The sequence below is a fragment of the Uranotaenia lowii genome, chromosome 3, assembly GCF_029784155.1.
Source record: "Uranotaenia lowii strain MFRU-FL chromosome 3, ASM2978415v1, whole genome shotgun sequence".
Taxonomy (NCBI): Eukaryota; Metazoa; Arthropoda; class Insecta; order Diptera; family Culicidae; genus Uranotaenia; species Uranotaenia lowii.
In genome coordinates, this window is record NC_073693.1 from 75,444,460 (window position 1) to 75,454,313 (window position 9,854).

The 9,854-nt window shown below is 44.4% G+C and overlaps 1 protein-coding gene across 1 annotated transcript; it reads right to left on the minus strand.

Moving 5' to 3' along the window:
* Positions 1-3,126: 3,126 nt before the first annotated feature.
* On the minus strand, positions 3,127-8,385 carry LOC129752301 (uncharacterized). The gene has a single exon (XM_055748089.1). The coding sequence runs from the start codon at positions 8,383-8,385 to the stop codon at positions 3,127-3,129; it is 5,259 nt and encodes a 1,752-aa protein (XP_055604064.1).
* Between the last annotated feature and the right edge of the window lie 1,469 nt (positions 8,386-9,854).

Below are 9,854 nucleotides of genomic sequence, written 5' to 3' on the forward strand. Positions count from 1 at the left end.
TTGTGTTGAAGGAGGATAATCTTCTAAATTGTCATAACTTTGATCAAATTTAAATGTTCAGTAGTTTTGAAAATCAAGCTTCAAGAAACAGAAAAAGTAATCATAAAATGCCTTGATTTGGAAAAAGGGTGCTTCATCCTTGGGATTAATTATTCTTTCTATGTTCGTCGTTTTCAATATAACGATTTGAAATATAGCTTGTTCGAATAGAAATTGATATTAATTTGAACTTTGTTTTTTCTTCATTTGGTTATGACCGATGAAGTTTATTGAAACTGTTGACGGTCTCTAGAGGGTATTACAGTTCTTTATTGATCCAAAAATGATGTTATCGAAAAAAAAAAAACAAAAACTTCATCGAATAAGTAAGGTCAAAATCTAGCAATAAATTTAGTCCGTTACGAAATGTAAACAAACAGATGAAGTGTTACCAATTGTTCGAATGTACTAATCCAAGTAAGTTGAGTGCGATTCAATTAAAAGTGTAACCATTTGACTGCCAAATATAGAGGATTTCGAGACATGTTCCAGACTTGGATCAGCCTTTTAACCCGCGCGACACAGCACCTGGTACCAGGTGTGCTTCCATCTATGTTTGTACGTATCGTACATATTCGCCACATACAGCATAACCGGACACGTTAAGTCCGATATCCAATAATTTAAACGAGAACTCACGCATTCGTCGTCGGTTTGTTGATACGCGACCCGATATCAAAAAAGCTGTTGCGCCTTTTTATGTTTGTCCTCGCAGGGCTGGCTACCTTCCTCTTACTCAAGTTGCTCGTATTAAGGTCCAATAAAGCGAATGATTAAGAAGGAGCGGAGTTAAGACAGCAACAAAAAAGGGAAACGAATGAGAAGCAACAACAACTACGCCAATCCGCACCCATGATACACAATGGTCTGACCCAAAACATTCCTCCTCGCCGTATTGTAGCTTGACCTGACTATAATAATGGTCAGTTGAGGAGGAAATCGATGGTCTACGTTCCTGGCAATAAATTCCACCATAAATAAGGCTGCATGTGGAGGGCTGGCTGAGGCGCAACAGACCAATTGGCGGTCTAGATAGAGTAGGAATAAAACATTATGCTCTAATCCACGAAGATCAAATAAATTTACATAAACGCTGTAATTCTGCCTGTATTTTTTTTTCCTTTTTGGCGCAATACCCAAAACAGAAGACAGTCTGGACTATGGTGGATACCTTTTATTTTGTTTTGGTAGGAGCCGGTAATTTTGTGGCACAACCAGCTAGAGTAGATTGTCTGTAGGCAAATTTAGATTGAACCGTTAAATTAAATTGTATTTTGAAAAAGTGGAGGGGAATCAATTTTGTTTTGTTTGGCGATTTCTTGATACCGATCAAAGCCTAAATGGGGTAGGGAGACCTATAAAAGTTTATAATCCTTGAAGCTCCGTGCCGGAAACATATTACAGATTTAATCTGAGTTTAGAAACGTTTTAAGGGTTTTTGTCTGCGTAGACCCTTATTTCCAGAGGCCTACAATTGAAGGGTACATTTGAGTGCAGTTTTCTTATTTATTGGTTTAACATAAAAATAAAAAAAAAATCTTCACAGGAAGATTTTTCCAGTACAAATGTTGAAGGAAATATGTATCATTATACACACCTTTATTTGTAGTATTTTGATATATTTTTAACAAGTGTAAAATATCCGGTTTAACAAATGCAATCTTCAATGAACAATCAATATAGCTACCTTTATTTATGTTAAACTTTCAAAGCGGCAGGGATTAAAGTAAAATATCTTCTCGAACAGATGTTCCAAAAACGGGCAATGAATGGTACTTTTAACATTCCTTCAGACCATGTGACTACCCACTAGTAGTGACACACAAATAACTGCCCTCACTTGATGTTTAACAAAGTGGAAACTGCAACAGATCCAGGTGTTCCTCCGGTACTTCAAGTTCATCTCTTTTCTTCTTCTCCGGAATCAAGCAGAACCAAATACCTTCACGGGTTTTTTTTTTGGGAATGCTGTACCTTGCTTTTCTTCTTGTGTGACGAGGAATTTTATGCAATCCATTTCCTTTTTGGCTCGTTCAAAGCATTCCTCATCGATGCTTAATGCAGACTAAAGACCAGCCTCCAGCCGTATGATTCATCCTATCTAGAGGCTTGATGGTGGTATTTTCTCGGCTTCCCGTTTTGTTTTTTTTTTCGATACAAAGCATAAGTATAGCAGAACAGTCTATAAACGCTTATTAAACATCATCAATACAAGATTGTTTTACCAGTTAAAGTTCTGTGAGTAATTTTCGGGCAATACCCCTCATAAATTATTAATTTTCATGTTTTCCAGAGTCGAAAAAAACTCATAAATCTTCCTTCATAAACAAGCAAGATTAACTATCAAATGATTAAATGCTGATAATAATTAAGCTCAAGTTATGTCCTGGATCAAAAAGTGTTCTATTTAAATTCACCGTATTTTTTTTCTATTCATTCATATTAAAATCCTACACAGCCCTCATTTTGTTGGTGTGTGTTGGGGTGTGGTCCAAGCCCTTGCTTGAACCTGAGTGGACTGTATGTGGGGGGGTTCCTTCCTTTAGACCGTGGGTACCTTGGGTTGGTCGATTCCGTGGGGAGTAGCCTGGGTGATCCTTTATTGTGATAGCAATTTCTTCTGCCGCGGTAAGTAAGAACTCCGAACTAGTTTTCACATAAGTACAACAGTTTATTTAACAAACTACAACTTTATTTGGGTTCAAACACATTCTACATAAAACAACTTTTATTACTCGAATACTACATCTAACATATATTCTCTAAAGTAGTAAGTGGGTCGATACGACTAGTTCTACCGGCAATTCTGAACAAAGTGATACAATTTATCTTGAGAAAATGGTGATTTTTGATGCCGTTTTTCTTAGTTTAGTTCTTATATCTAAGTGCTGGAAACATCAGCTGTTTCGCTCTTCTTTCTGAGGATCCTTTGCTTCGTGGGTTTAACATAATAACATCGCGCTTAGTGTGGTACATCAACATCCCGGCCCATCCTGAAATCGCTCGAATTTCTGAACCTAAAAATAAAGAAAAGAATCTCGCGAACACAAGGGTGGGTGCAACTGATCGTTCTGAATCTCCGAGAAACTAAGCTTGATTGTATTCTGGTTGAGATGCTGCTGGCAAAAAACAAAGTTTTTCTACCGGTCGCGTAGACGGTCCTGATGCTGTTTTCAAGGTTACCACCCTCACGACTCCATCAGCTCCAGGATGAACTTGTTCTATTCTGCCCATCTTCCAACGACTTGGCGGCAAATTATCCTCTTTGATGATCACCAACTGTCCAGCTTCAACATCGATCGGCTTCTTCCATCTTTTAAATCGCCCCTGAAGTTGTGTCAAGTACTCAACTCTCCAACGATCCCAAAAGTGTTGAAGCCGCTTCTGCAATGTCTGACTCTGATTCAATCTGTTCATGGGTACTTCACGGTAACTTCTGTCAGGCAGTTGTTGAAATGGTTCTCCGATAAGGAAATGTCCTGGTGTAAGGGGTTCGAGGTTGTCAGGATCATCTGTTAAAGCTGTGATTGGTCTCGAGTTGAGACAATTTTCCACCTGTACTAAGAGCGTAGTCATGTCTTCGAACGGGATAGGATTTTCCCCTAGAACCTTCAGGAGATGTTTTTTGGCTGACCTGACCGCTGCTTCCCAAAGTCCTCCGAAATGGGGCGCGGCTGGTGGTATGAAGTGCCATTGGATATGGTTGTTGGCGCACTCCTTCGAAACTGCTTCTTTATGTTGATCACTGCGTTGCAACTTTAGTAGCTCTCGAAGGTAGCTTCGTGCTCCGACGAAATTCGTTCCATTGTCCGAATAGATATCGGAACAGTAGCCTCTTCTCCCGATGAACCGCCGTAAGGCTTGAAGGAAACGATCCGTTGACAAGTCGGATACAAGTTCTAGATGAACCGCTTTCGTACAAAGGCAGATGAAAACCGACACATAAGCTTTGACCGCTGGTCTTCTGGGAGCTTGACGAACATATATCGGTCCGAAATAATCGACGCCTGTCCTTGAAAAGGCTCGAGCTACTGTCACGCGTGCTTGGGGTAACTCACCCATAAATTGCTCAATTGGATTTGGTTTAGAGCGGAAGCATTTCATACATTTATGGACAACTTGTCGCGGTATATTTCTGCCTCCAAGAGGCCAATACTTCAGCCTAACTGTACTAAGAAGTAGTTGAGAACCGGCGTGTAGAAGCTTGATATGGTAATATTCGTATATCATCGTTGTAAACGGGTGTTTCGCTGGAAGCACAATCGGGTGCTTCGTATCTTCCGATTCCAGTGATCTGCCTAATCTTCCTCCAACACGAATTAGGCCGTCCGATGATATGTGCGGGGTGAACCATCTCAGCGATGAACTTCGATGAACAGCTTCTTTCTTCGTTAAAGCCTTCCACTCCTTAGGGAAAGACTCTTGTTGGATACGACGAATAATTGCAAACTCTGCATCTCTCAACTCTTCTACGGTCAGTAAACTGCTGCGGTTGACTTCGGATTTTCTCAGTATACGCATAAGTCGCATCCAGTATGCGGTGCTGCGTATGAGTTTAGTGAAAGACGAGAATTTTAGCACATACTCTTCTCCAAAATATGCTACACAACTGGCGGCTGGGTGTGCTGAACGACGGACTTCCTCTTCAGCTACTTGTGATTCCAGGGTTCTTGGCTGCTCCGGGAAATTACTTTGCCCTAACCATTCAGGGCCCTTCCACCAAAGGTCGCATCCCTCTATCTGTTCTGGGTCCATACCACGTGAGATGAGGTCTGCTGGATTCTGCAAGCCAGGAACATGTCTCCAAGGATAGTTTTCGGTAATGGTTTGTATTTTCGCAACACGGTTAGCCACGAATGTTGACCATGTAGACGGGATTGCCTTCAACCACTGAAGAACACACGTTGAATCCGTCCAAAAATGCATGTCGACCTGCATCTTAAGCGCCGCCCGTACCTTGCTGGATAGTTCCGCCGACAAAAGTGCTCCGCAAAGCTCCAGTCTCGGAATGGATTGACATTTCAGCGGTGCCACCTTGGATTTCGATGCTAGTAGACATACGTAGGACTTTCCATCGACGTCGACGCTCCTTATATATGCGCACGCCCCATACGCGCGCTCCGATGCATCCGAAAAGAAATGCAATTCCACCTTGATTGCATTACGAATGATTGCACAACGTTGAATCTTAAGAGCGTTCAGGATAGGTAATTGGTCGTAGAAATTTCGCCACTCTTGTTCTACGTTCACCGGTACAGGATGATCCCAGTCTAATCTGTTACCGTCTTCTTGTAGTCGCCACAAACGCTGCATGAAGATTTTCGCACTAGCTGTTACCGCTCCTACAAGTCCCAGGGGATCGAATAGCATAGCTATGGCTGACAGGATTTTTCGTTTGGATAATCGCTCGTCCATGGGAACTCTTTCAATGTTGAAATTGAACCGAAAGTGATCGGTGCGTGGGAGCCAAACCAATCCGAGGGTCTTTACTGCTGGATCAGGATCTAGATTTATCTCTTCGGTTTGTTGTAGGGCCAGATCTTCCGAATCCACCTCTCTCAAGGCCGCAGCTGAATTGGATGCGAACTTCCTTAGACGAAAACCTCCGCTACTCGTCAACTTGATGAGATCTACACACAACTTGACAGCATCTTCTTCTAGATCCGTACCGGTTATTACATCGTCCATGTAAATGTCCTCCTCCAATGCCTTGGATGCCGCTGGGAATCGATGATGCTCGTCGATGGCTAGTTGTTTCAACGTTCTGGTCGCTAAGAATGGCGCAGGTTTCGTTCCGTACGTAACGGTGGCTAATTCAAAGGTTTCAACTTCCTTCTTGGGGTCAGCTCTCCAAAGGATGCTCTGCCAGGGCATATCCGCTTCATGAATTCCGATCTGTCTGAACATCTTCTCGATATCCGCTACCACCATGATTTGTTTCATCCGACTACGCATAATGAGAGCACGAAGCTCGTCCTGGATTACGGGTCCAACCAATAACGCCTCGTTGAGGGATATGCCGCTGCTACTTTTAGCCGATGCGTCGAACACAACTCGTACCTTCGTGGTTGTGCTAGCCTGCTTGATGACTGGATGGTGGGGAAGGTAAAACCGCTTTTCTGGACCCACATCCGCCCTGCGCATGTGTCCAAGCTCCAAGTATTCCTCCATAAAACCGTGGTAGTGTTTACGTAGTTCTGGCTCCTTTTCCAGTCTACGTTCCAGGGATTGAAGTCGACGGAAAGCCATCTCCCGTGACTCGCCAATGTTTGCCAATACCTTTTCGTCCTTTGGTAACGCAACGGTGTATCGCCCATCGGAACTTCTGCACTTGGTTAGAACAAACTGCGCCTCGCAACGTTGTTCTTCCGGGGAATAATTGTTCAGAGACCCTATCTCTTCACATGACCAAAAACGAGTGAGAAGTTCATCCAAATCTACCCTTGCAGCCGTATTGCAAGCGATGCGGGAAGTAGAACCTTGGTTCTCCACGGATCCTGTTACCAACCAACCGAATACTGATTCTATCAGCATTGGTAAACCTTCTCCCAACGGAATTTTAGCATGGCTCGGGAAAAATGAGAAGAAGTGCTGTATTCCTAGCACCATATCCAAGGATTTCGATTTAAAAAATGCCGGGTCGGCTAGCTCCACACCTTGTGGAAACTGCCAAGAGGAAACCGCTACGCTGGTTGTAGGGAGATCCGCTGTGACCTTTGGTAGTAGAAGGAAATCCATCGACCGAGAAAAGTTTGACATTCTTGACCTAATAACCGCTGACACTTGATGTTTGACGCTGGTGTTAGATTGGCCAATCCCAAGGACGGAAATGTTCGAACGCCTACGAGATACCTTCATACGTTGACAGAGCCCCTCTGTCATGAAATTGCACTCTGAGCCCGAGTCCAGTAGGGCCCGCGCTTGGAAAACCTTGCCTGTGTCATCTTCCACTAAGACGACCGCTGTAGCTAGCAGCACTGTTGACGAATGATTCCTGGCCATGTTCGATGAAACTGACCTCGAGTTGGCTGCAGGTGTGGTTTGGTTGGGATTTAGAGCGGGTGTAAAGGTTTGTACGACGCGATTATTGGTGTTTCCGCCATCGTCTCGAAAGCAGACTAGGGTATGGTGTTTTCCTCTGCATCTGCGACAAACCTGGTTCGATCTGCAATCCGAAGCTTGGTGGCCACGCCGAAAACAGTTTCTGCACAGGGAATTTTGTCGCAGCAGCTTGTCTCGAGCGGAAGCGCTCAACCTCAGAAACATAGGGCATGTGTACAGCAAATGGGATTCTGGACATGCGATGCAGCTTCCGGCCATCATCTGGGTTGCGCTGTGACTCGTTCTGGGAGCGTTGTTTTTCTTCTGCCATCGAAAAACTTCCGGTTTATTCTCGTGCGCCTTAGGCGGGAGCGATGCTAGGATTTTCACACGAGTTTGGAGGAACTGAGTAAGATCTGCTACCTTGTCCTGCTCTTGATTAGCGCTATGTTCTTCCCATGCACGACGTGTTGTTGGGTCCAACCTGGAGCACAGCATTTCCAACAACAGCAGGTCCTTGTACTCCTCCGGTTTGACTAACTGGTCCAGGGTCTGCACGACGCGTTCGAACCCTTCCAGTAGTGTCTGGATATCAACGGCCGACTCCTTAGTCACCTTGGGTAGTTTGAACAGGTTCCCAATCTGCCTGCGCTTCAATATCTTGCTGTCGTTGTACCTGGCCATTAAGATGTCCCAAGCTACTGGATAATTTGCTCTTGTGAGCGCCAACGGATCTATGAGAGCCCTCGCCTCTCCGGTGAGACAGCCCTTCAGGTAGTGAAACTTCTCAACCTCCGGTAAGTCCGCCTTGGTGTGGATCAGGGATAGATACAGGTCTCGGAAGCTCAGCCACTGGTCGATGTCGCCGTCAAACGTTTGCAGTTTGATCTGCGGTAGCCTTACATGCTCGATGGTCGGTTGAATCGATGAGTCCATAATTCTGGTGGAATGCAAAACGCTGCTATTGACCTCCAACTCCTTTATGCGTTCCAACATGGATGCCTTCGCGTTGTAGTATTTGGTGGTGAAGTCCTGGCGTATATTCGAACAAGTGGCCTCCTTCGATGAATATTCCTCGTGCATTTCAACCTCAATCAGCGCGTCGTTGATTCGATCCCACAATTCGTTGAGCTTCTCCAGCCGAACATGGATTTGTTGGGCTGAAGAAACCTCCCCCAGAGTGCTCGCGAAAGTGGTTATGGACTTAAACATCTCCATCAACGCCTTCACCTTTGTCTGGAGATTTCGGAGTGGTGGATTCCTCGAAGACGAACTCGTGGTGGCAGTCGTGGCAGTCGTGGCCATGGTTTCGGATTACACACAAGGATTCACGGTAGAAAAAATCACGTCGTTAGAATTCAATTCTTATTCAAGCTTCGGCAAGGAACATATACTCTGTAGAGCTTAACTTACTTTAAAAAACTTAAAGCTGTGCCTCTACAGGTACGGAATTCCAAAGATCGATAATTTGCTTCCAATATGCGTAGGAGTAGAATTGCGCCTCGGATAGCTCGATCAAATATTGCGCCTCGGGTTTTATTATTTTCGCTCGGACTCAGTTCGATCAGATTTACGAGATGGTAGGCAGGATAAAAATTGTTGTAGTATTTACTCTTGTAATAAAGCTTCGGCAGGACGTGTACTATTTGGTTCTACTAACCTCACCGAAAAATAAGTTGCGCTGAATTATTTCAAAGTTGCATGAGTACCAAATTGTGTTGAACAGTGTACTCTTTAATGCAGGCCAGTGCAATAAATTCGGAAGAATGCACTTGTGGGCACCTTTGCTCACAAAAACTTCCTTCCGATTTCGAACATCAACACTCAATCAATATGTTCGACGCACCATACAGTTGTGTTCGTAAGATGATAATGGTACGATCAGTATCGGGTGAAATCCAGCATCGGCTGGTTGTTTATAAAACGGAACGGAGATAAATGCCACTAACCTGACCGAACGTGGCCGTGTTCGGAAAAAAGCCGTCGGTTTCGCGTTGTGCGGGTATTTAGGTCGAAAAATGCGAAGTTTCGAGTGTCGGAATGACGAAAATCGGTTGCTGCAACCCTCGTAAGATGCGGTAAGTATCACGGAAACTACTTGGCCGTGAAAGCAGTAATGGCGACCTTTCGCCTTGTGACCGTGACCTTCAAATCACGGATCGTGTGGGGTTCTGGATACGGTGTGCCTTACGGGAGTGGGATGCCAAAATGGTGATGTGTTTTCCGGGTAAGTGACTCTAGTTTAGTTAGTGGAGCCAGTAGATTCAATTTCCGATGATAGAAGCGGAAAATGTTGAGAAATTAACCGCCGGGATGGTTAATTTATAGGCTTGATGAATGGGGCTTATTGGCTGGGCAGTGATGACGTCACCCTTGACGTCGGTTTGAAGTTCTCGGTTCTGTGGCGATCAATGACGTCACTGATGCGTCGGTAGTGGTGATTACTTCGCCGATCTCGGTGATGGTGATCGCTTCGCTGACTTCAGTGGTGGTGATCTTGTGCGATCGGTGTTTTACCAGAGTGGATGTGAGCTGGATGATGACTCTTACCAACACGAGCTCGGGGATGTTTACCAATAGAAACGAGAGTGGGATGTAGTAAACAGAAAGGAGGTCCACGCATCAACTGGACATAAACTGTAAGTGTAATTTATTTACCTGGACAACCAGTTAAATCCGCCTGAAATCCAGTTGATGCCGGTGTGAAACTCGAAACCAATCGAATTCCGAATGTGTCCAAACAAATTCTGCTAAACGCAGCGTTCTCAGGAAAC